This window comes from Podarcis vaucheri, assembly GCF_965113315.1.
Source record: "Podarcis vaucheri genome assembly, chromosome: 3".
Classification (NCBI taxonomy): Eukaryota; Metazoa; Chordata; class Lepidosauria; order Squamata; family Lacertidae; genus Podarcis; species Podarcis vaucheri.
In genome coordinates, this window is record NC_138761.1 from 66,607,558 (window position 1) to 66,634,419 (window position 26,862).

General features: G+C 42.2%; 1 protein-coding gene across 4 annotated transcripts in view; it reads left to right on the forward strand.

Moving 5' to 3' along the window:
* The first annotated feature begins 6,794 nt into the window (after positions 1 to 6,794).
* Positions 6,795 to 26,862, forward strand: part of ARHGAP18 (Rho GTPase activating protein 18) — a 75,245-nt gene continuing 55,177 nt past the window's right edge. For 2 of the 4 annotated variants that reach the window (XM_082216124.1, XM_082216125.1), the window contains exon 1: positions 6,795 to 7,271. In XM_082216124.1, the coding sequence (XP_082072250.1) occupies positions 7,228 to 7,271 (44 nt within the window). In that variant the 5' untranslated portion in view covers positions 6,795 to 7,227. Of the gene's footprint in view, positions 7,272 to 24,579; positions 24,773 to 26,862 lie in introns of those variants that run through there. The other 2 variants (XM_082216121.1, XM_082216122.1) reach the window with 1 other exon arrangement.

Genomic DNA, 26,862 nt, shown 5'->3' on the forward strand with positions numbered 1-26,862 from the left:
GCTGGCGGGCGGGAGCGAAGCGTTCGCTGCCGACCCCCAGCATTTTAAAATCTCCCCGGGACAGCGGAGGCTTCGCTCCCGCCCGCCAGCATTTTAAAATCGCCCCGGGACAGCAGGTGCTTTTAAAATGCTGGCGGTCGGCAGCAAAGCCCTCCTGTCCCCGGAGCTTGTGGGGCGGGAGGTGGGAAGAAGGGCTTTTCTTCCCACCGCCAGCCTTCAGAACAGCCTTCTGAAGGCTGGCAGTGGGAAGAAAAGCCCTTGTCCCCCCCCCAGCCTTCAGAAGAGGTCGGGGGACAGACTGTCCCTGGACCTGGTCTGAAGGCGGTTTCCCTAGGAACGCATTAATTGATTTTCAATGCATTCCTATGGGAAACCGTGCTTCGCAAGACGAAAAACTCGCAAGAAGAAAAAACTTGCGGAACGAATTAATTTCGTCTTGCGAGGCACCACTGTACTTCTGTTGATGCAGCCTAGAATAGCACTAGCCTTTTGTTGTTGCTGTATCACACTATGGACTCGCGTTCAGCTTGTGGTCTATTAAGACCCCTGTATGCTTTTTGCATGTACTACTGGCAAGCCATCTTATATTCCTGCCTAAGTGCAGAACCTTACATTTGTCCCTATTGAAATTAATTTTGTTTGGGCCCAGTTCTCCAATCTGTTAAGGTAATCTTGAATCCCAACTCTATCTTCTGTGGCATTCCTTCATCCAAGTCACTTATAAAGACATAGAACAACAACAGACCTGGGACAGAACCATGTGGTACCCCACTTGTCACTTTTTTCCTGGGTGATGAGGAACCATTAGTGAGCATTCTTTGGGTTTGGTCAGTCAACCAGCTACAAATCCACCTAATAGTTACCATGTCCAGCCCACATTTTACCAACTTCTCTGCAAGAATATCACGGGACTTGGTCAAAAGTCTTACAGAGATCAAGATGCACTTAAGTCCACTGCATTCCCCTGATCTACCAACCTTGTAACTCTATCTAAAAAAAGAAATGAGATTCATCTGGCCTGACTTGTTTTTGAGAAACCCATTCTGGGTCTTTGTGCCCCAAGGCCCTTCCTACCCAGAATCTCATAGTCTTGTTGGATTGCCTTGCTGAAATTTAAGATTTGTCAGAAATTTCTGAAATTTGGTTCAATTAAGGTAAAATTTCTATGCTAAATTTTCTACTGGGATAAAAAATTGACTTGATTTTATTATGAATATAACGATCAAGAAAGCCACTTGTCTTAGCCACAGAGCTGCTTCCATTGCAGTATAATAATGTTTGTGTGTTTAATGCACAAGAAAATGTGGAAGTGAACCCAGGTCCAAAATTACAGCTATTCTTAATGCAAATAGAAAGTTATAGGACAACATTAAGTCTTACCCATATATCACTGAAAGTATAAGAGGATGGTGTGGAGTTCACCAGTTTAATTAGTAAAAACTCATCCCCCAGAAAGCAGAAAGAGCAATGAACCTAGTCTTCAGTATGTGACTTGGAGGGCACATTTGTCTGCAGTGAAGTGGTCCCTTGAATTAAATAGCACATGTTGTATAATTACCCTGATTTGTTTATCTCCTGTGAGATTTGACACATATACAAACACACTACTTTTTATCTATCCACCTTCTTATTCTGAAGCATTTTCCCACCATGGGCAAGTGAGGTACACCACAGTGCTCAAATTATGAAATTTTGTGAAATCCCTTATCCCCATTTACTGAATCCCTCCAATTCTAAACAAGTCATGCTCCCCTTAGCTGTCTACAAGCAGTAGATAAGGAAGCCAGCAGAAAGGTGTTCTCCCCCAAACCGGTAATTCAAACACTGTACTATAGGAAAGGAAGGAAACACAAGCAATTGCTTAATGAAAACGAAACTTTTAATCCGGGAGACAGTTCCCAAATGGCCCTTTAGAACTGCATAGTGGAATTGCACTTTTCCTTGCTTTAGATGGATGTCAGTGCCTTTGTGACATCAATAGACATTATACCAATGTCCTTCCTCATCTCAGGCTTATTTGCATGTGAAGCAGCTGAATGACTTCATACTAACAAATGGGTCAAATATATCCAAGCATAATATTATTGTGGTGGTGATGATGATTTTAATTTTTTACCTACCCTTCACCCTAAGGTTCCAGAGCAAGTTGCAACAATTGAAACGCAATCTTAAAAACAGTTTAAAATAACTTAAAATAAGAAAATAAGGTGGGTCCTAGATATATATACATCTCAGGTGTCAAAAGCCAGGGTAAGCAGGTGTGTTTTCAGCATTCATTGACAGCTGTGAAGATACTAATCACACCTCTATGGGGAGTGAGTTCCACAATTTAGGGGCTTCCAAAGAGTATGCCCTCTTCTAGGCCACCAGCACCCCAAGCATTTGAGGGTGATGGAACAATCCAGAAGAGTTCCTCTGCCAATCTGAACACCAAAACAGATTTAGGGGCTTTGGAAGGAGAGGAGAGGGGGAGAATGTTCACTTGCACAAGGAGAAATCCTTGCGGGGAGCACTTTCCTGGGTAATACATTTAATACAACCCAGTGATTCATGGCTTCAGAGTCAATAAATGTTGGATCTATGATAACGGATAGCCAATGCCTTTTGTAGGATGTGTTCTTGGGTTGTTTGCATTAGAACTTAATGTTGAGCATGACCAGATGAAAATAAAATGGTACAGCAATGTATGTACTGTAACTGCATTCGTTGTAAACTATTTGGGGCATGGTTTGAAAATGTACCTAGGCACAGAGCTTTAGTGGATTATGACTCAAGTTAATCCATGGGTGAAACAGGTATCTATTTTTAACAGAGTCTTTCTTATTTTAAGCAACAGCTTCAGTAATGTTGCTCTACAGGGTAAGTTTATTTAATTTTTATTATCATTCTGACTCTTTTACCAACTCCCAAGTTTTGAAATGACAAATGGTCTAGTCTTATAACGTTTTATACAATCAACAAGCCAAAAACCAGAGCTCAGTGAGTATTCAAATATGAAGACTACAAAGGATTTAAGGGTTTTCACTGCTTTAGGAAATATATTTCTGAGTGGCCAACATTCCAAGCAGAAAACAATAAAAAGATAGATCTCTCTTTAATGTTGGCATGGGCTCATATACCACTTTTCAGCTCTAGGAAAAAAAGTAAGCCAAAGCCAGCAATATGAAGTGTAATAGAATGTTCTAATTCATATTATTATTATTTTCAAATGTGCTTATGTACATTATTTAAAGTTAATATTTAAGCTTCTGCCATTGCATTGGTTAAGTAAGGAATGTGGTACAATCATGGATTTGGTTTCTAGCAGAAAATTCAGGCTTTCTAAGCACCAAGGTGGGCACTGCCTTATGAAATCTCCGTGGGCAGGGAACAGCTGAGCTTAGGGACCTTAGATGCTCTCACATCCACAATTTCATGTCCCATTACTTCTTGGTCTAGTTCAAGAGTTCACCTGCCTCCATTCTCCATACCTTCTTCTGTTTTCTTCTTCTCGAACTTGCAGCTGTGTACTTTGAAACAAGTCTCTATCATAGAAGCAGAATCAATAACACTAAATAAGCAGATGTAACCCGTTATTTAGATTGTAATCTTTATTCTAATTGTAGAATTTAGCTTACATATAGTTATAATGAAAAACTACATAAAGGGACACAAAGCAGCTTCTGCCTACCTAGTGCCCTCCAGATGTTTTGGACTACAACTCCCATCAGCCCTAGCTAGAACTCGTCCAAAACATCTGGAGGGCATCAGGTGGGGCTCTCATATAGGCTTAGATTCCAAGCTTTCTTGCATAAGTAGCCACACCAAATTCTGGCAATTATCCCATGCTGCTGCAGCCCATTGTGCCTCATCCCACCCCATTCCAGAGAGTTCTTTGACCTTCAGGAAACGTTCTGGGGGACCATAAAGGGGCATAGTGTGAATGTAGAGCCAGCAAACCCACATTGTTGCATCTTATGTGGATCTGATCCATAGTGAATTCTGAATCACAGAGAATTCTGAATCACCAAGTTTTTGGTAATTTTTGCACTATAATGTAACAAAAACTGGAGCTGTCTGCATCTCCAGGAGCTATTAACTAGAGAGAGTTTTCTTTGTGAAAATATTGTCTTTGAAGTCAGAGACACATTTAAGAAGACCAAGGGCTAAAATAGATATGATTTGGAAGTCTGTGGATTGATCTTCCACTATCTCATTCTTTTTGCTAAAAGCAGAAATGAAATCTAAGCCTTTCCCTCTTCACGACTGCCACAATCTAAACCAGCCTACTTTAGCTATTATATAAATGATGTTTTATGTTTTACCCATGTAAACCTACTTGATATTTTATGATTTGCTGGTATAGAAATATGTCAATCAATCAATGATTTAAGACAGCTATTCAGAATTTCATCTGCTCCCCTAGGATTAGATGGGAAACAGAGACAACTCACTGAGTATCACCAACATACCAATAATAACACTATACTCAATTCTTCTCAGCACTTTTACGTAAATATTAAAATTCATTCTGAAAGGTGTAGTACCACATCCTGAGGTTTACCACCAGGAAAGAAGTATCCCCAAGTTGCATCTCAGCAGCACAATCCAGGTCAGATACTATCATGGTCCTGAAGGCAGGCAAGAGATCCAAAACAACATTCCCTTATTTATCTCCAGGTATATGTCATCCAATGAATGGGTAACCTATGGCACTCCAGATATTGGTGGACTGCATTTCCCATCAACTCCAGCCAGCATGGCCAATGATCAAGAATGATTGAAATTATAGCCTACAGGTCCGCAACCCTGCACTAGGGCAACTGAGGCAATTTCAATCTTAAACATGGGTTGAAAACCAGACTGAAAAGAATCCATGGTTGTGGAGCATTACTGCAATCAAACACCAAAACACAAAACTTTGAATATCAGCTTATTTGTGCTGACAGAATATTAATAATAATAATAATAATAATAATAATAATAATAATAATAATAATACATACCCCCCACCCATCTGGCACAAGTCCAGCTTTTTTCTGGGATGTATCTAGAAAATATACCAATGAGTCAATGTATGCTTTCAGAAATTCCCATTTTGAATGAGCAATTTCTGTTTAGGTGTTTAGGAAATCTTTAATCACACATTACACTCGCTGAGTATAATCCAATGTACACCAAATTACGACCATAAACATTAAATCCTCATTAACTGGTATCAGTGTCTAAAGATTAATCTTTGTTTTTTAAATATATATTTCCAAATGTGATTTAATTAGAGCATTTACTTTTCTGATTAAGCGCCTATATAATTATTACCCATCTGGTCAGGTAATGACTAAGACTTTAATCTCTCTCTCTCCCTCCCTTTCTTTTTGTTAGTTAATCACAGCTTTAGACAATGTGCACACTTGTCTCTCTGCACTATATCCTTCCATTGTGTGGCAGAGGATAAAACCCTTAACACTGGATAAGGAAGTGTGACAGTACAGGTAGAGCCTTTTTTTTTTTTGAGGCTCAACGTTTTGTGAATTCTAGAATCTTTCCTTATGATATAGCCCTGAGCTGAATTTCACTGTTGAGCTTCCACTTCATTCGAAATCCAGAGAATGGAGAAGAGCTATGTGAAAAGTGATTGACACATGTAGCAACTGATGCCATGTGCTTCTACTTGGGGCTCACAGATGCCTGCAAACTGGGTCAAGATAGCACTATATGAACTGAATGCTGTCTATGTCAGGCGAAAGTATGCCACATGAACGTCAGCTGCTAAATACATAGGACTGTGCCTCACAGGCACATGTGGAAGGTGCACCAGATGCACACCCATACCTTTAAACCAACACTGGGGCAGAAGGAATAAACACCAGGTAGCAGGGGTGCCAACCTGCCCCACACAATCTATCACATGGCATGGCACACGGAAACTATTTGAACACCCATTAACTTTGACAGGCTCCGGACTCCTCAAATATTTCATGGCGGGAGGCGGGGTGTCCAGGGCGGGATTTAGGTTTGATGAGGCCCTAAGCTACTGAAGGTAACGGGGCCCTTTACAGTCATACCTCGGGATAAATACGCTTCAGGTCAAGTATTTTTGGGTAGCGCTCCACGACGACCCGTAAGTAACGGAGTGTGTTACTTCTGGGTTTCTTCGCTCGCGTATGCACAGACAGTCAAAATGACGTCACGCGCATGTGCGGAAGCGGCGAAACGTGACCCGCACATACGCACAGTTGCGTCTTACGTTCTGTTCAGGATGCGGACGGGGCTCCGGAACGGATCCCGTTTGCATCCCGAGGTACCACTTTTTTTGTCCAGCTGTCCTTTGTCAACAACAAATTGTTGCTGTTTTTTGTGTACCACTGTATATAGATATGAGCAAACCAGTGATATTTTAGGGAGCAGGCTAGTAGGCAGGGCCAATTACTTACATCATAAGAGTCTACACAACACAAAACACTGTTGCTGTATGTAGGTTTTATTTTATTTATCTTATATTTTGGAAATGTACATCAAGTTTTTCCCCCTTTATATTTTCGGGGGGCCCCCAAGAGTGGGGCCCTAAGCTATAGCTATAGCTTGTTTAGCTTATACACCCGGCACTTCGACCCCTAGGAGTTTGCTCCTATGCCAGGAAGCACCACCTGTTGAATTTCCGCCCGCCACCCTGGTGACAGGCGCACTCCGCCAGAAACAGTGGCGCGCTTTGCGATAGGTTGCTTGAAATCACTCCAGGGAGGTGATTAAATGACAGCTGGCGCGACCCGCAATCTCTTCCTATCGCTGCTCGGCGCGCGCTTAAGCTCTGGGGCGGCGAGAGGGGTCGGTAGGGGCAGCGGCGGGGTGGGAACGCGGCTCCTTGGTAGCAGCAGCAGGAAGAGGACGAAGAGGAGGGAAGAAGCCACAGCTCGCCCAAGAGGCAGCCTGTTGCCCACATAGCTGTGCGCCTGCCTGCTCCTCCCTCTGCCCGTCGCCTCCCGCGAACAGCAAGCAAGCAGCAGCAGCAGAGGCAGGAGCGAGGGCGACAGACGGCGCCCACCCTCATGCCGAGCAGGCGGAAGCCTCAGCTGAGGAAAGTCGCCCCAGGGACACGAGCAGCCGCGCGCACAAAGAAGGCAAGGGAAGAAGTGGCCCCGGCGGGTCTGGAGACATCCTTCCCTCAGGAAAGCGCAGCCGGAGACCACCACCTCCCGCCCTTTCCTGCTCGTCTCGGACTGAGTCTCTGAGAAGGTGGACCTCGCCAAGATGGTTACTGTGGTGACCAAGCTGGTGCACTACCTGCACCTCAGGTAAGGCGGCCGGCGCCTGCTCGCGCGCGCGCTCCACGCCGGCTCCTCCAACCAGAAGCCTCGCAGCCTCGGAGGCGGGAGACTCTCCGCGGCTCCCTCTGGCGCGCGCCCCTTTGGAGCGCTCCGTTGACTGGGCGCACGCACCGCGCTCCAGCAATTTCACACGCGAAGAGCTTTCAGGCTCTTCACACACAAGCCTGTTTAACTCCTCTTTTACAAAAATCCACAAATATAGTTATTACACTTTCTCTATACACTCCCCCACCCCATCGCCCCAATTCACATTCTTTCTCTGAGGCATTGGGCACCTTGAAAGCCCATTCTTTCCCTCAAAGAATTCTGGGCACTGTAGTTTACCCCTCTCAGATTCACTATGCCCAACAACCCTTAACAAATGGCTGAATTCTTTGAAGGAAATATTTGTGCTTCTCTTGTGTTTAGTGTGTACTCAATCTCAGTATATTGTTTCTTTAACACTTAAATGCACAATAATAAAAATTTATACTAATTTAAGGATGATAATAGGGACGCGGGTGGCGCTGTGGGTAAAACCTCAGCGCCTAGGACTTGCTGATCGCATGGTTGGCGGTTCGAATCCCCATGGCGGGGTGCGCTCCCGTCATTCGGTCCCAGCGCCTGCCAACCTAGCAGTTCGAAAGCACCCCCGGGTGCAAGTAGATAAATAGGGACCACTTACTAGCGGGAAGGTAAACGGCATTTCCGTGTGCTGCGCTGGCTCGCCAGATGCAGCTTGTCACGCTGGCCACGTGACCCGGAAGTGTCTGCGGACAGCGCTGGCTCCCGGCCTCTAGAATGAGATGAGCGCACAACCCTAGAGTCTTGCAAGACTGGCCCGTACGGGCAGGGGTACCTTTACCTTTACCTTTAAGGATAATAATTTATTATTTACCGGTATACCCTGCCCATCTGGCTGGGTTTCCCCAGTCACTCTGGGTGGCTCGTAACAGGATATTAATAATAAAAAGAGATAAAATATCCAGCATTAAAAACTTCCCTAAACAGGGCTGCCTTCAAATGTCTTCTAAAAGTCAGAGAGTTGTTTATTTCCTTGACATCTAAATGCACCCCCCCCCCGCCTAGCAATTCACCCAACACACTTGCAACACACCCACCCTCCTCTCTTTTAGGGATATGCCCATTGTCACTATCAGGCATGTCTCTCGTCAGACTAAATTGACAGTTCCATCCCAAACTGGACATGCCATTGGGGAATGGGGGTCAGGACTGCCGGCCCTTGGAAAGGGACAGAGAAAACACAAAGCAAAAGCAAGCTGAGAGTGCCTGTGGGGTTGGGTAGCTGGAAAAGATATAGGATAGGGACCCCTTTTCCTGTGCAAGAAATTTCTGGATTAAATTCAAACCACTTCTTGCATATTCACACAAACCGCTCCTTGGAGAAAACATACAGATACCAAACTATACACACATAGTCAGTTGCGGCAGATCCTCTGGGGAGCAATAGGTTTTCAAATGCCTTGTCAGTCGGTAAGTCCGTTCTAGGATGACTGCTGCCCTTAAATGGGAGAACTGATATTTTGTATTGATTTTGTTTTATAAATATAACTTGTAATGAGGAAGAGTGCAATAACGTTATTAGTGGAAGTTACAATATGTTTATATAACACAATTTATATGTTTTCATATAAATATAATTGTTGCAGGTGGTTCTAGTGTAGAACCATTAAATGAGGGTATCTTCACATAGACTCATGGGAGTGAGGTAGATTCTACACTAGCAAACTATCTTGGCACATATTTTATTTATTTTATTTATGATTTTAAACTTTTTCATTCTGATTTCTAGAAAATGTTTTCAGTGTAATCCTCCCTCCACTCTGTTCATTTTGATGTTTCAAGCCTGTTTGCTTTTCTCTTAATCAAATAAGAATAATAATACTTGGGGGTACGTTAGTGGAAATTGATTTTCCTGGAATACAAACGATCATTATATGCATATCCTTAGAGAGGACCCATTTCAGCCTTTAAGCATTGATATTTGCACAACTGCATGAAGTGGTAGCTCTGATTTCTTTACAAGTAAATTCTTACAAGGCAGTGGTTAACATAGCGTGCATTCTGTAAGCAAAAAATGTGTTTCTGAGTGACGATGGAACTCTGTTATTTCTCCAACTGTACATATGCATATGTTCCCAACTGCATATTATAGACAGCAAGGTAGATTGATTCTGGGCTACTCGTATTCTTATCCCTCACTTACTCTGATTATGGATTAAGTCAGTAAAATAGAAACTCAGCAGTACCTGAAGTTTTTCTGTGCCTTGTGCAAATCAGGCTTGTTTTCTGATAGTGTGCTTTGGAGGAAAATTTTGCAGTATGCTTATCAACTGTTGTTAAAAAATGTGTTTTTCAAACTTGAATAGTCATGAGAGTACCTTGAATATTGCTCGAATCTAAAGACCATAACTAGCAGGATTTTTTTTTTACATATACAGTCTCCACTGTCTCTGAGGCAGTATGCCTCTGTGTATCAGTTGCTGGGAATCAGTTGGGAAAGGTGCTTTTGCACTCAGATTCTGCATGGGGTTTTCCAATTGGCATCAGATTGGCCAATGTAAGAACAGAATGCTAGACTAGATGGACCAGCATAGCTCTTATGTTCTCACTGGAAGACTCCCTTACCATGTTCTAAACTGCTCTGGAAAGTCTCCTTAGGTTCAAACATAACTTGCGATGTAACATGGGTAGCTACTGTTGGAGAAACTAAAGTTAAAAGCCCTACTGAACATTCAGAATCAGTTGTTTGGATACTTACTTTTCTGTATTCCAAATTTCTTTATGATTTGGAAGTGTCCTAGCAAATAATAGATACCTCAGTGAGTCAGGCTGTGAGGGCCAGGTGTCTTTCCATGTTTGCTAAGCTAGAAGCACTTGAATTATCACTTTTAAAAAAGGATCACTGTATTCTTGAACTGTAGTATGCACGGTATGTTTGTTGTAAATACCGGTATATGCTTTAAAAATCCTTCCTTTCCCATATTTTGCTAAATGCATAGATTTGCAAAAGACTGCATCTCATTTTACATTTGTTAAAAGGATTATCTTATACATTTTAAACTTACTTTAATGACATGGTTATATGTTGAATCATTTGCAATGAAGAAATAAGGATGGAGAAATTTTGCCTGGAGCATATGGCTGCTACATATGGAATGCAGGAGGAACTTCTCTGTGCTGAGATAGTTTTGCTTGGGTTCATATTATATGCATAATATTGAGAATGTGTAAAAAATACTGATTGATAAATGCCTGAGTCATTAATCACTCTCAGTTAATTAATTAGACAAGCTTTGGCTATCCTGGCATCATCAAAGACACTCGATTGATTACACTCAGAATGTAAGGACTTTGTAAGCTGAGTCTTGAACACAGTTACTGAACTGAATCAGCCACACTTCAAAAAGGGAAAAAGCTGGCTGGGAATTCGGGTCTAGACACTGATATACCTAAATGGGGAAGACAAGTCTGATTTAATTAAACATTATGGTGGAGGTGGCCTATGCAAATGTATTATGCTACTGTGGATTAACTTTTTTTGTGAGGCTAAAATTTATCCCTTACCCAGATTTTATGCAGTGCAATGCCTATTTACTGTTATGCATCTGTGCTTGTTGACTTTAATTATTTATCCTCTTCTATTTACTGTTGTTATGACCTACAGTTAAGCAATAAATTACTATGATGGTGCTTGCTTATCTGAAATCATTATGAGCTGACCTGGTAGTTAGAGAATCAGCAGTACCGATGGGAAATAAAAAAACAAGAGTAGAACACAGTATTTATGTTTTTAATGCTTATTCGGCATAGAACTGGAAGGCATAATGTTTTTCCAAGGCTGAGCAGACTAATGCAGCAACGTTTAACAATCTTCAGACACTGATAGAATAGTTAAATACAGAGGCAAATCTTAATAATGGATGGGTGACAAGAAGGATATCAATGCAACTAACAGGTAGCAAGTATGTTCTTGCTACTCATTAGAGAGATATTCATGGTAAACATTTGGATATGCAAGGGGAATGGAAGAATACTTGAATTTTGCATTTCTAACATGATAAAACTTTCCTTTTGAATTGTGAGAGCAGTTGATCAGCATGATGATGCTGATGGTGATGATGATGCTGATGTCATAGTCAGCTGAAGGAAGCCCAGTCTTGTGAGAGGAGGAAGATCACCATATGTGTGTGAACATAATGTTGCATGGCACCCCAATCTCAGAGTGGTGTGAGATTCCATGAGTTCCAGGGTTTGTGTTTCCTTTTGGAAATGAGGCACAACAGAGATTGTGGTGTCTTTATGACATATGGTGTGTGTGTGTGTGTACTCACACACAGACACACAACCTGAGCTTATAATGGAGGCATTCACAGTATTAATACCCCAGAGGGTCTTGCTTCTCCCATAGCTGCAGCCTTGGATTCAAACAGGAATCAAACATTGTGCTCAGCCTGCTGCTTCATTTCATATAACTCCTCACTGTAACCTCTCTACTCTCTCTACATTATCATTTCTGCAGCAGACTAACATTTTACTAGGCTGCCTTACTAGGCTACCTTACTAGGAATAGTAGAAAACTACGGGCTATCAAAGATTTTAGGTTATCAAACATTCAGCTTGAAAGGTTTTTGAGGGCTGAGCCTGATTTCTCCTAATTTGTCTCCTAATGTGTCTCTTCTCAATTCCCTTCTAAAAACTGTGGCGACTCTGGGTGGCCCAGAAACAACTTTACTTAGTTGCAGCAAATTAAACTGTTTCATTTGTGCACTGATTAACTAACATACTAGATTTGGGCTGCTATAGTTTCTGAAATAGGTGTGCTAATACACTGCTTTAATTGTAAAAAAAAGTATTTATATTCTGATTTGCGTTAAGCATTCTTGTTCTGTTAACAAATTAATTATGTAGCTTCCACGATTCCACTACTAATATTGCTATGCAAATTGGGTGTAAGTCAAAATATAAAAATAGTACACCAAAAGTATTTCCTTCTATTTTTAGGACGCTTCCCTGTTGATAAAAATGCTGTACACAATTAAAATATGTTTATATATAATTAAATAAATTCACCGCCAATGTGAAATAATACTTTAGAACAACGAACAAAGGAGACAGAAATGGGTAGAACAGGCTCAAATGACTAATATGAAAAACACTGAACAAACAAAGCAAGACAAAGAATGGGCAGACCAATAAAAAACAAGACAGTATTCATAAGCAAAGCGGTCACTGATGTTACAAAAGATACTTGTATAGCACATTACATAAAGACGGTGTCAATAATAGCAGAGGGGTGGATTTTGAAGGCTGCAATCCTCTACACACAAATATGTGAATATGGCTCATTGAAATCAATGGGAAGCAGACTTAGAATCATAGAATCATAGAGTTGGAAGAGACCACAAGGGCCATCGAGTCCAACCCCCTGCCAAGCAAGAAACACCATCAGAGCACTCTTGACATATGGTTGTCAAGCCTCTGCTTAAAGACCTCCAAAGTAGGAGACTCCACCACACTCCTTGGCAGCAAATTCCACTGTCGAACAGCTCTTACTGTCAAGAAGTTCTTCCTAATGTTTAGGTGGAATCTTCTTTCTTGTAGTTTGGATCCATTGCTCCGTGTCCGTTTCTCTGGAGCAGTAGAAAACAACCTTTCTCCCTCCTCTATGTGACATCCTTTTATATATTTGAACATGGCTATCATATCACCCCTTAACCTCCTCTTCTCCAGGCTAAACATGCCCAGCTCCCTTAGTCGTTCCTCATAAGGCATCGTTTCCAGGCCTTTGACCATTTTGGTTGCCCTCCTCTGGACACGTTCCAGTTTGTCAGGGTCCTTCTTCAATTGTGGTGCCCAGAACTGGACACAGTACTCCAGGTGAGGTCTGACCAGAGCAGAATACAGTGGCACTATTACTTCCCTTGATCTAGATGCTATACTCCTATTGATGCAGCCCAGAATTGAATTGGCTTTTTTAGCTGCCGCGTCACACTGTTGGCTCATGTCAAGTTTGTGGTCAACCAAGACTCCTAGATCCTTTTCACATGTACTGCTCTCAAGCCAGGTGTCCCCCATCTTGTATTTGTGCCTCTCATTTTTTTTTGTCCAAATGCAATACTTTACATTTCTCCCTGTTAAAATTCATCTTGTTTGTTTTGTGCAGCACTTGTGCAGCACTGGACTGTGATCTATAACTAAATCCACTTACCAGGAAGTAAATGTTACTGAATTCAGTATTTCTTATTACCCCTGTTGGTTGACATTATTATGTTGTGTTGTTTATTTTGTTTATTGTGTTAATAGTCGCATGGCTGTTAGCCACCCTGAAAGTGTATTAGTGAAGGGTTGGACACCCCCCCCCCAGCTCTCTTATTACACTGATTCTGAGATAAACTGGAGAGTGGTGAACCACATGTACTTATTCTCTCGTAGGGTATCCTGGGTGCATGGAGCCCATATGAGCCTCCATTCTAAGTGGGAGAGTTAAAGGCTCTTTTGAATGAACATCTGCACTGAAAGATATTTTAAAGACTATTGAATTGTTACTTGTATTTTCCATTTGTAACTCTCATAAAACATACTATGTAACATATTTTTCCATGGATAAGATGCCCCCATGTATAAGATGCCCCTTATTTTTGGGTACTCCAAATTAAGAAAACACCCCTCAGCACTACCTGTGTATAAGACGAGCCCCAATTTTAAACCTTTTTTTGGGGGGGAGGAGCCCAAGTCTTATACATGGTAAAATATGGTATATCACAGACCAAATAACACCCACTGGGGGCATAATCCACTTTTGGGCGCCATTGATTTAATTAATTAATGGATTCTTAAGTATATTCTCTCCCCCCCCCACTGACTAGCTCAGGGCTGAACCACTCAAGGGAGCTAACAAAGTTAGAAATTTAAAATATTTCTTTCTCTTCCACACACAGCACACCAATTAAAAAGCTTACAAATGAGTGGCAAATAAAATATTTTTAAAATAATTGGAGAACCTGCAAAATGAAACTTCAGTGAGAAAATTAAGGACACACTTACATTTCTCTTATTAAAAGCAAAGGGCTGTTTTGTTCTAGTTTGAATGGTTTTACTTGTTTTTATAATTGCAGCTATTTTATTGGTTTGTATATTATGTTATTGCAACCTGCCCTGGGAACTTGTGGTGAAGGATGGCCAAGTGCTTATCTTTGGATTGTCCAAGTATGCATTTATTTTTAAAAAATGAAAATTCCTGAACTTTATGACACACATGATGATTTTTTAAAGGACGCCAGATAGATAGATGTAACTTGGTTTCTTATCTATTGAGTATGTAGAGCAAATATTACAAATTATTATAACACAAATGATGAATCACTGCTTAGCAACCAGAGTAAACATCCCCCTCCCCTTTCTGACCACATTTAATTGTTGGTTTGACTAACAGAGCAGACCATTATGCTCTGGTTATCAAATCTGTCCTACCATTGTTGGAAAAGAATTAGGTTTTAGATCACAGGACATCTTGTCTACATTAACATTTCTTTCATTTGCATCCAAATTCAAGAGATGTTTACTATGGTAATAGCAAATTCACTGAAATTTAGATAACACAAAACTCACCAGAATCAGAAAAAACTCTCATATTCAAATTTAAAGGAGGTCTGTGGACTTCAGATAAGTGTTCAAACAGTGTTAAATCTTGATTAGATATATGGTGTCTAAACTAAACAAAAAAAAATTACAAATATATTTATAATCTCTTCAAAACAGATAAGACTATACAGCACAGAAAAGACTGCCTTTCCCTGTGTGCCTTATGAAAACAAATTGAAATTTACATGTTTGCAATATGTGCATATATATAACGCTCATTTTCTAAAATAGTAAGCACTTCCCTTTTAAATAAATAAAGATTCATAATGAATAGTAATTAATACTGATTGTATCAATAGTTTACAAGTAATATTTGTAATCCCCTAGCCATTCTGATTTGGAATTCCACAGGCACTCCAGACTGCCTCACAAAGCAAGGCATGGCTTGATCAGCAGAAAAGAGCTCTGTGATATATCCCAAACAAGCATGCTCATTTGTTGTAGCATGAGATTTGATATGCATGGGCATTCTTCACAAGAGACACAAGAGGGCACTAGCTCAAGCAGAAAGCCCAAGTTCAACCCTTGGTATCTCTTGATAGGACCTATCTGAAATCCTCTAGAGCCGCTTCCATCCAGTGGACAATACTGTATAAAGCTAGATGGAACAAGGTGACACCCACACCATACATTTAAAACACATGGCTCTCCCCCAAATAATCCGGGGAGCTGTAGTTTACTCCCACAGAGCTACTATTCCCAGCACTCTTAACAAATGTTCTGGCTAATATGACTGGTGTTTCTGTTGAACATGAGAATGGCTCAGGCCATTGACACAATAATCCCTTGTGTCCTCTCCCACTTTGTATATCCCGCTTGGTACCTTTGTGTACACCAGAGCTCAGGGCAATGAAACAAGCTGAGAAACAGCTTCAACGCAAGTGGAAGAAAGCTACAGACTAATACAATTGAACACAATTGAATACAATTGGTCGCTATCAAGCCTACTCAGTGGCAGTGAAAGTGACAACCAATGGATACTTTGCTTCCTCCATTGCATCTTCATGGTGCCCTCTGGCAGAGCTTTTCCAGGTAGCATGGGGCCTTTTACAGAGTGGGCTGAAGGAGGTGGTAGAACCAACGGTGGCTTGCTGTGGCTCATTTGCAAAGCATTTTGGGGATAAAAATGCTTGTATCTGCCAGGATCTTGACTGCTGTTATAGCAGATGAATCTCTAGAGGTGTCCAGAACACTGTCTGGTTCTGTTATGTGGGATGAGTTTAAATTTGTAAGGCTCAAGGATGTGGACAAGGTGCTTGGTTCAATCTGGGTCACATGACTTGTGCCCATGTCTCTTGCCAATCATAGTTGAGAAAAACTAGTGGGGAGGGGACAGCCAGCTGCAAGAGGGGTTGGTCTCTGTCTGCTGAAAGGAAACAGTGATAAGTATGGCCATTCCTTAAGAAACCCTACCTGGATTTGGTCAATAATTTGGTCAGTACAGTGGTACCTCTGGGTATGAACTTAATTTGTTCTGGAGGTCCGTTCTCAACACGAAACCGTTCTTAACCTGAGGTGCGCTTTTGCTAATGGGGCCTCCTGCTGCGTGCATGCCTCCGGCATGTGATTTCCATTCGCACCCTGGGGCAAAGTTCGCAACCAGGCGCGCCTACTTCTGGCTTAGCAGAGCTCATAACCTGAAGCATTCGCAAGGAGGATGGTTCGTAACCAGAGTTATTACTGTAATGCTAATCTCCCCTTCTTGGGCAAGGTTCTTGTAAGTAGTTGCATGCCAGATACAGGCTATCTTGGATTAAACTGATTTTCTAGATCCATTTTCATTGGGGTTTAGGCTCGATTTTGTTTTGGAAACTTTTTGGGTTGCCTTTTCTGATGACCTTTGATGGGAGAGAGACAGAGGAATGCAGGCCCTCCGGCTTGGCCCCAGGACTGTGGGTGCCTGGGGCTGCACACACTGTGTGCAGGCACTGACGTTTGTTTGTGTATTATAAGTTGCTTGGTGTTGCCTTAGTAGCCCCCCCAATAAATTTAATAAATAATAATAATATCCTGCCTGGCCAAAATGACCATTGCCATTACTCTCTGAATGCTTGCTGGAATAGGAACATCTTTCCTTGTTCCTCCTGAACAGATTAGCAGAATTTTGGTTTGGGGTTTGAGAGAGACGGAGTTGTAAAGAGAGAGAAAACCTTGCCCATTTCTCCTTTAAAAATTAGGCTGCCTCAGAAATCAAATTAAGTCATGAGTCATGTAAAATACAGCAGGTGGTCAAAATGCCCACCTACCATCTGCCAGTATTAAGGTGCAGGTGATACAGGACGAGAACTTCATTACTCTCTGAAATGGTTTGCTAACTGATACTCCAAGTCTTCTCTCATTTGAATTTAACAAACTCCTGAAAGTGCTTTTGCGTTGCAGCAGCATTATATTTCAGCCAGCAGATGGCAAGCAACCAATTCAGTGCAACTGCAAACTCTTTCCACCTGGAAACATCTGAAAAGTATTCTAAAATTAGTTCTAGTAATTTGTTCCTCATTACATTTCTGGCTGGAATACAGGAATGGATATTTTTCAAAAGCTCTAGGATTTCTGAGTTATGATTATACGTTGTGAGTTTATCATACAGAGAGTCAGTGAGTGTCTGGAGGCGGTTGGCAGGGTGGATGGCAGTTAATGGATTGAGGTTGAATCCCAACAAGTCAGAAGAACTGAGGGATAGGGAGTGAGCAGGGGTGGGGTGGGGGGGGGCTCCCTGGTCCTGAATGGGATAACTGTCCCCCTAAAGGACCAGGTGCACAGCCTTGGGGTCATTTAGGACTCACAGCTGTCCATGGAGGCACAGGTCAATTCTAGTGTCCAGTTTGTCTGTCTACCAGCTCCATTTGGTATGCCGGCAGAGACCCTACCTGCCTATGCACTGTCTCGCCAGAGTGGCACATGCTCTGGTTATCTCCTGCTTGGACTACTGCAATGTGCTCTACGTGGGACTACCTTTGAAGGTGACCCAGAAACTACAATTAATCCAGAATGCAGCTGCCAGATTGGTGATTGGGAATGGCAGCCAGGACCATATAACACCGGTCCTAAAACTCATTGGCTCCCTGTACATTTCCAAGCACAATTCAAAGTGTTGGTGTTGACCTTTAAAGCCCTTAACGGATTCAGCCCTGTATACTTGAAGGAGTGTCTCTGTACCTATTGTTCAGCCGAGACACTGAGGTCTACAACCGAGGGCCTTCTGGCAGTTCCCTCATTGCGAATAGCAGGCAGTAGTGGGAAAGGTGGTAGCGACAGGCAGTCCAGCTCTGAAAAGTGAAGTGCCAGGTGAAGACTCCATTGCAGCAACGCCATCTTAATTTCTCAGAATGCCTCTGAACTGAATGTTGTGGCCAAAAAGCATTCGGAGAAAGTTATTATGGTTGTGGTTGCAGCTACCTCATCAGAAGTTTCCTTTTAGAGTGCTGGTATGTAAAATCACTTACCTGTACTTATTTTTGGTTTTAAATTAAAAGGGAGGCTGGCATCAGCATCAACAAGGCCTTTGGGGCCTCTGTGCCAGAGCCCAGCATTTGCTCCACCACGTGGGGTGCTGGTGGTGGAGCCGTGTTTCTGCCTCTCATTGTCACAGAGAAAGTGTTGTAGACATTGTGCTTCACTCATGATGAGCAGATTGTAGGGGCTCCGTGTCTGCAGAATGAGAGCTGGCAGAGTGCTAGGCAAATACAGGCTTGGCCCTACCTTTAGGCAAGATGAAGCATACCATTAATGGGGGACAAATTGCCCATTGTCTAATTTACTATAGATATGAGTGAAAATTTTGAGAATACCAACTTTCAGCTTGACAAAGAGGCATGTGGTGTGTGTGTGTGTGAGAGAGAAACTGGACACGCCTAAAATGGTTGCTGTCTGTACACTGTACAACTCTAGGCTTGTTGTTGTTGTTGTTTTGCGACATTTCATTGCAAATGGTTAGATATCTTATGGATCCACAGCACATGCCAGAACTCAGAAAATTCATGCAGGGTCCACCCCCTACACTTGATTTGGAAAGTGACTTAAATGACAGTGTTTAGAATTCTAGTCCACAGAGAGAGGGCTATTTCCCCCGTTGTTTAACAGGTTCCAGTTTGAAACTATAGGGGCAGAAACAAATGAGAACAAAGGGTTGTAAGAAGAGTATTGGGTGTAATGACCAATTTGGCAGAAGTGAATGGGTGTACTGTAGTAATAAAGAGGCATATAGATCAGCTCTAGTGGCAAAAACATAACAAGGAGTATAGCATAGAAAATATAAAGCGTTGATGCACTTAGAAGATGAATTCAAGGAGGATGAACTGATTTCAAGAGCATCCTCATAGAAAAGGGCCAAATGCACTTGAAAAAGAGCTTTTCTTTCTTTATGGGGTGCTCTGTCAGACAAGGCGGACCTGCAAACCATCAGACACATTGAATTTATAAGAGAAAAAAGGGGCAGCGTGGCATATAAAACAGTTCAAAAAAGCTATTTGTAAGCCTGTGATGTAAAGCAGCCTGTGGTCTCATTTGCATGTAATACTGAGTCAAACTATAGCTTGATGAGCAAGTGCATGCAATGATAAAATCATGGCTGCTTTGCTTCTCTCCCCACCCCTCCTGTAGTTGCCATGCTACTGAGAGCTAAGCCACAGTATGGCATAGCAGTATGTCTGAACCCAAGTTTTTGATTTATCTCCCACAAACAAACCACAAGCAATAAGCCAAGAATAAATATTGGTTACTCTTTTTCAGGTTATGGCAGAGGCAGTGCAAAGCAGTCTGTTGCATATTGGGATATTTACATACAAATGTCATACAATCTAGCACAGTTCCTGGATCAATGTTAATACATCTTGGTAGGAAATTCCATTGATTTCCATATATGTAGGATAGTCATTCATTGCACAATGAAGTGACTACTTGGTGAAGAGTGGTATCCTCTACATTTCTACTATTTGTTTCCTCTCATCCCACTTGTTTCTTAAAAATAGTTACAAAAGCAACCACCAGAGTGCACTAACATACCCTTTTAAAATTATCTGTAGGACAAAAGGGTCAAGCTCCATTTCTTTATGTATGTTCTTTAACGTGTGGACAGAACTTTAATATTGCATTAGCTTTGAATGTGAAGTAAGTCATGTACCAGTACTAAATACAGTTAATTACAATGCATCTACAGCTAAGCCATGCAGAAACAACTGTCTAAACTACAGGATTTATTTTGGTCACATAAAGGAAGATTGATTGGTACCTCAATTGATTGGTAGCCTTAACTAACTGCAAGTCGACCTTTTTCTAATTTATTGGTTTATTAATCTGCAAACAGAAATAGCTCATGAGTACTAAGATATCAAATTTTAAGAAACGTAGAAACATGGATTATACTTCCCCTCCCCTAAATTCCCCTGTATTATAGGGGTGCTCTTATGACTGTACTTTACAGCTGTACATTCCTGCCACATTTCACCATTAATCTTTTATTTAAGAGAGCAAAGATTGGACAGAAGTTTAAAATGCTGAACATTCAGACCTGTATAACCTCAGTGAAATTCAGTGACGCTTCCTCCCATGTCACGTTGCTGATATGCCTCTGTTTAATTGCCAGGAGGTGCCAGATTTAGCTTGTAAAAGCACCAGAGTAAATTTGCTTCTTAAATAAATATTGAATTTGCACTACAGAGAGATCGCTATCTGTCCCCGCATGCCTGTGGAAAGAGTATTAACCAATATAAATATCACAATTTTTATTGAATTCTTTTAATATCCAACAAAACGCTGTGCGTAATACAACCAGATGAAAGAAACAAATGCTCAAGTGTGCACATAACACAATTAAAGAAAATGAGGCAAGTGGCCTTGAGCAGTAGTGCAGGAAGCAAAATCATGTTATAGTACTGTTAAACCCAGGCACCTCTTTACAAGGTTACATGGCCTAGTTTGTGCTGATATTACGTACCTTTGCACTAAGTGTAGTTTAATTAGCCGATTTTATGAGCTACGTCTACTGTGATATTCTTTGTGACCCGAAGATCTTTTAAAAGAGAGACTTGGCCCTTGATAAGTCTTTGCGGTTGTTGGTGTTAGTGTGAGCTCTTACAGCTGTTCATTCCATTAGAACTCCCAATTTGTGTGCATGGCACAGCTTTCTGTTTAGGTTGCAGATCTTTGCATCCCACCAGACTTTACATGGCCCCCTAATTCTTGGGAAACTGAGAAGTTTGGGAAACTCCTGCAAGTTGGAGACAAAATTGTTTACCTCTGGTGCCTTATCTTCATAACCTGCTGATAAAGACAGGGAAATGGAAATTTCCTCAGAATAAATTGAAAGAGGAGGAGGGTACTTATGTTAATGCTCAAAACTTGGGAAGGGAGGAAGTGCACAAAGACATATTTCTAATCCATTATGGTTACAGAAAGTAAAAGCACTCAGCTTTGAAAGTTTTTTTTTAAAGGTTTAAAATATGAATGGGTCATAGACTGCAGCTGGCTTGGACACGGATTTGTGTTGTGCATCACCAGCAACCTCACAGCATCGTTAGGCGTTCTGGGACCACATCACTACATTTGAGATGGCACAGACAATAGCTAACTGCTACTTGACAAAGAATCATAGTGTTTCAGCAGCAGCGACATTGGGTGTGTTAGGGCAAAGATGTTTACAGGCTTATTCCATGCATGTTTACTTGGAAGCACGGCCCTGTGAGTTCAGTGCACTGTGCATAAAATTGTAGCCATAGATCCATTCTGAAAGGTGCACTAACCTCAGTCGTATTTTTTAATGGTAATAAAACACATTCTGTCTTATAAGACACATTTCATCCTTGCTTTTCAAGCACACTTTAAAGAGTTAATGAATCCACCAATGAGAAAAAGTTCTTGAATATATTTCAGCATTCCTGTTACTCTCTTCTTAGTGAATTGTATGCAAATGCTTGGTTCAGCACTGAACATTTTTTTCACTCAGGGAGAGTTTCAGTTAAAAACTATGTTTTAAATTTGAGAGTAATGAACAATCATGCTTTTATCTTCCCAATATTCTCAAATAAATCTGTTCAGTATCTGCAGACAGGAGTTTGTAATTCTGAAAGTGGCAAATATTTACTGATTCTCTTTAGATGTCATTCTAATCCTTCCTGAGTCCCACTGTGCCATCAGCATGCGGTTAGGTGGTTCCTCCTTTACCATTTTCAATTCTGTCTCTTTCAGCAGTCCCTAATGACAGCTCAGCTGGATCAAGCTGCTTTTGCATACTCCAACATGTAAAAACTTTGCTTTGTTCAACCTTAGCTGTGGAATCTTTTCAGATTCCTATTAAATGAAAGACAGCTTTTGCATATTTATTTTTAGAATGCCCAATCTGTATCCTGTTTTAGTTTATAGAATTGTATTGTGTTCAAAGGTTTTGTACAACAAAGGCTTGTATTGTTTGTACATCGTGTCTGTATTGCATATTTATTGTAAATTATATACATTTGAGTCTATGTTCTTTCCTCCCTCAAGTTTTCCCCCTTATTCACTGTAGGATGTTTAGTAGCAGAGGATAGCTTTTGGTATGCAGTTAAAACAATGAATACTTCTATGGTATCAAAGTTGTAAATCCTTTCAGTGTTGTACAGCACATGTTCAAAGAAGAGTTATGGCAAGACAATGTTCTATTAAGGCTGAAATTCTAACTCCCACTTACTTGGAAGTTCAGTCCCACAGAATCCAATAGGACTTACTTCTGAGTAGACAAGGTAAGGACTGTGCTGTACCATGTCTATGATTTCCTTACTTCACTTACACAGGTGTCTATCCTCCAGGAGCTCAGGTAACAGGAAAGATAATTTTTAAAAGTTTGTAACACTTAATGACAATGATCACATTGAGGTATGCCCGGTGGGCAGCAGGTCAATTTAGGCTGCAGGTCTCACTGAACTTTTTGAGGCTCACTTTTGAATAACAGATAGGATTGTTCTGCCAGCCCATGGTTTTGACTGAGATGTTAATGCCTGCTTCACTGCAATTGCTGTGTTTGGCTCTGGCAAGTTGTGTTACCTTTCCTACTTTTTACATAAATAGGCAAATACATATTTATTTTACTTTTTAAAAATCCATATCTCACAGGAGTGAAAGGAATATATATATATATATATATATATATATATATATATCCAGTACTGAGCAATCCAATCAAGTCTAAGGGCAGGTTCATATCTAATCCCTTCTCATTTTCTATATGAATATTCATTTGATAGGTACAGGATGGGGGCCGGGGGCAGGAATTGCACCATTAGCAACTGCCACTCCTGTGATCCTGCCGCCTGAGGCAATCACCTCAGCTTGCCTCTTGGGTGGGCAGGACCTGGCCCCAGCCACTATGGTCAATTTTCAGGGACGATTGGAGTTGAGGCCCAACAATAAATTGGGAGCCACCTCCTATTACACATGCCTTATGGTAAGCTGAATCAAAAAACAACCCATCATTCAGCTGGTTGCATAGGAGCAAATTGTCCCAGCTGCTGTTTGTGTCTTGATTCACAAATGATGCACTCTGCTCCAAGACAGATTGTACAAGAGCGAATTCAGGAAATCCCAGACCTATTCTCAAATAGCCATAATTGCAGTAGGCATCTTTTAACCCTGCCAAAAGTGTAATGGATGACCACTAGCGAGCAACTCTGAATCTATTTTTAATGTAAGGGCTTGGCCTGCGTAGCAACAAGGAGGGAATGAAAGAGATTTTGCAGGAGGTTTGACTAGATGATCTTCTCGATCTCTCCCAACTCTACAGGCTATGATTCCATGAATGCCTTTTTCTCATACCTGAAGTGACCTGCCAAGCGAAGACCCTTTTTCCTAAAGAGAGGGAGAACAACAAAGGATAATAACAATGGCTTGCATAATTACACACAGCACATTCCTATCAAAACCCAAACCCAAACTAAATTCCGCAGAATAGGGTAGTGGATTAGATGCGCCTCTGGCCTCAACCTGTAGGGCTCATCTTACGTTCTTAAAATGTGCCTCCAAAATTCCTTTGTTGCAGCAACTTCTTTGAGGAATGCAGAAACTCCAAGTTTTAGTTTGGCTCCTCTCGTATATAAACGATTCTTTACAAATGTCCGAACCTTAGCAAGCCCGTGAGCTGAGTGCACCTGACTTAGCACAGTAGCGGGATCAATACTGGTTTCCATGTAGCGAGCACGGAACGTCCCGCTAAAGCGGCGAGGAAACGCTGAGATGGCCATGCGTGCCAATCATAGATTGGCTTGTGCCACGGCATCCTGAGATCCCTTCGCTGAGAGAAGGAAACCTGCGAGCAAGGGGTTAAGAAGCGTTGCACGGAAGACACAATCAGCTGGGAAGGAGGAGGTGGATGAAACTAAAGGGAGAAAAAAGAAGAGGCAAAGCGACGCTCCCGGCTGGAGTGGGGAAAGGCCGGCGTAAAATCCCTCCGCGCGAAGAATATACGAGCGTAAACATGCGGCTGACTCATGCAAAGGTCGCCCGAGAGCAAGACTCGCTTGGAAAAAAGGCGGCCGGGGTACTCGGCCCAGGCTGCGAAGATCTCATTGGAGGCGGTCCGGACGGAGGCTGGTCCTCCCCTCGCCCGCGACGCCCAGCGCGAAGCGCAGCCTCGCCTCCGAGGGGGCGGGCCCGCGGCCAGCTAATACGCCCCGCGGCCGGGCGAGGCAGGAACTTCGCCGGCGCTGCGCTCAGTCCAGGAACAACGATGCCCTCGCCCGCATCATGAGCCGCTGGTCTGCTTCCCAGGGGGTGGTGCTCACAGCCTATCACCCCAGCAGCGCCGATGCCGAGGCGCCGGGAAGCAGCGCCAAGGAGGCGGCGGGCGCGTCCCCCGTAAGGTAAGGAAGGGGCGCCCGCGGCAACTGCGCGGGTGGTGCTCGTGGAGGAGGACAAGGGAGGGCTGCCTGCCTGCCTGCTTACCTGTTGACGTAGGCAGGGTGGCTGGAGCCAGGTACAAAAGGCTGCCTCTCTCGAAGGGCTGCGTCAGGCCATGTGACCAAAGTTTAAAGGACGGTCAGGAGGAATGCCAGCAGCTCCACCACCCTGGGGCGCGGCCGCCGAGCGTGCGACAGGTGGAAAGTAAAAGCTAATGCCGGCTGGGGTTTGTAAACCGCTTGGAGGGCTTGTTTTGCTTTGTTCTGAACGAGCAAGCGGCGTATAAATTTTGTGTGTCTGGGAGAGGAGGAATAAGACAGTGTACTAAATACTGGAGGGTAGCGCACCCAAAGCAAAAGTCCTGAAATTCAGCCAGCGGCACCTGCATGTTCGATTTCTGGAGGAGAAATAACATCGTCTTGCCCTTACACTCCGATCCTAAGCATATTTTCCTCTAAATGCGTCATGCCGATTTTGAGTTAACTTTGATGTAGGCATTATTTATTTCTTATTTATTATTATTAGAATGCTACTTGAGGAAACATTAAATGTCTAAGAGGTTTACCTAGAATTAGTCTTCTTTCAATTTCTCTTATAAATGTAGTTATAAAAACTTATGTGTGAAAAGGGATTTCCCTTCCAAGTAACTACAAGGATCCAGCAATGAATGGAAGGTGTTGGTGGGGGAAAAGCTGAGCTACCTTATGGCAGAGGGAGGCACTAGCTTTCTGTTCATTCTCTTCTGGGACTGCCTATGGAAAAAAGAAATAGCATTTTGTATTGTTAAAAGGAAGAACACACACATTTAATAATTATTTCAATAATTATTTGTAAGAATAGCAAGAGTAAATTATTAGGCTATTTTACAAGTACAAATAGCCCCTTTCCCATTGCTTGTCTTGGTGCAAACAGTATTTCCTGCAATGTGCACTTTGGTTCCCCCTCCCCATCATTTTCCCCCAATGAGCTCAACACATTTTTATTACTCTGAGGTGTGCGTCAAAATACTGACTGCATAAACTAGAGGCCATCACAGACAAGAAAGCTTGCTTGAAAATAGAATGGATACTCTTGGAGTGGAGTCTTTTGCTCCTGAAGGCACCTATGTGGGGTTTGGGAGGAAAGACAAGTGTGAAGTAGAACACTTTCAACAGGATTGGGGCGTATTCAACCTCCGTTCACTGTGTCCTGATATAGGTGTGTGTTTCAAGGAAAGCGGCTTTTCTTACAATATCAGGTTTTAGTTTTGTAGTAATGATTCTTATTCCAGGGTGGGGGACCTCAATACTGAAGAGGGCCTATTTGTCTGACCCAGGACTCTTCCTGGGCCGTGACCTGCCTCAGGCTACATTCCTCACTGGTACTCCTCTGCACTCTACTCTGTTCCTTCTGCCTCCCTAGAATGTGTCTTCAAACTGATCTAATACCTCTTCCTAGATGGACTCTCTCTCTCTCTCTCTCTCTCTCTCTCTCTGTGTGTGTGTGTGTGTGTGTGTGGAAATGCCTGACTTGTGTGGCTGGAATGGCAATAGTATTAATACAAATAAATGGTTTGACTGTACTTGGAATCCTGTGTACATGTCTGGTCACCTCACCTCAAAAAGGATATTAGAGCTGGAAAAGGTGTGTAAAAGAACAACCAAAATGATTATTGGATTGGAAGAATTGCCCTATGAGTTTAGAGAAAAGGCAAGTAGGGGAAAGGGTTATGATAGAGCAATACAGAATTATACATGGTGTGGATAAAGTGTACAGAGAAATATTTTTCTCCCACCCTCTCAGTACTAGAACCTGGGGCAGTGCAAAGAAGCTGAATGTTGGAAGTTGCATGGCAGACACAAGGAAGTACTTTTTCACCTGGCTTAAATGGCTATACAAGCGAATTAAACAAATTCATGGAGAATAAGGCTTTCAGCGGCTGCTAACCACAATGGCTATGTTCTGCTTCCACTGTTGGAGCCAGTATGCATCTGAATACTAGGTGCCGAGAATCACAGGTGGGAAGAGTGTTGTGCTCAGAGCCTGCTTTGGGTCTTCCCATAGGCATCTGGTT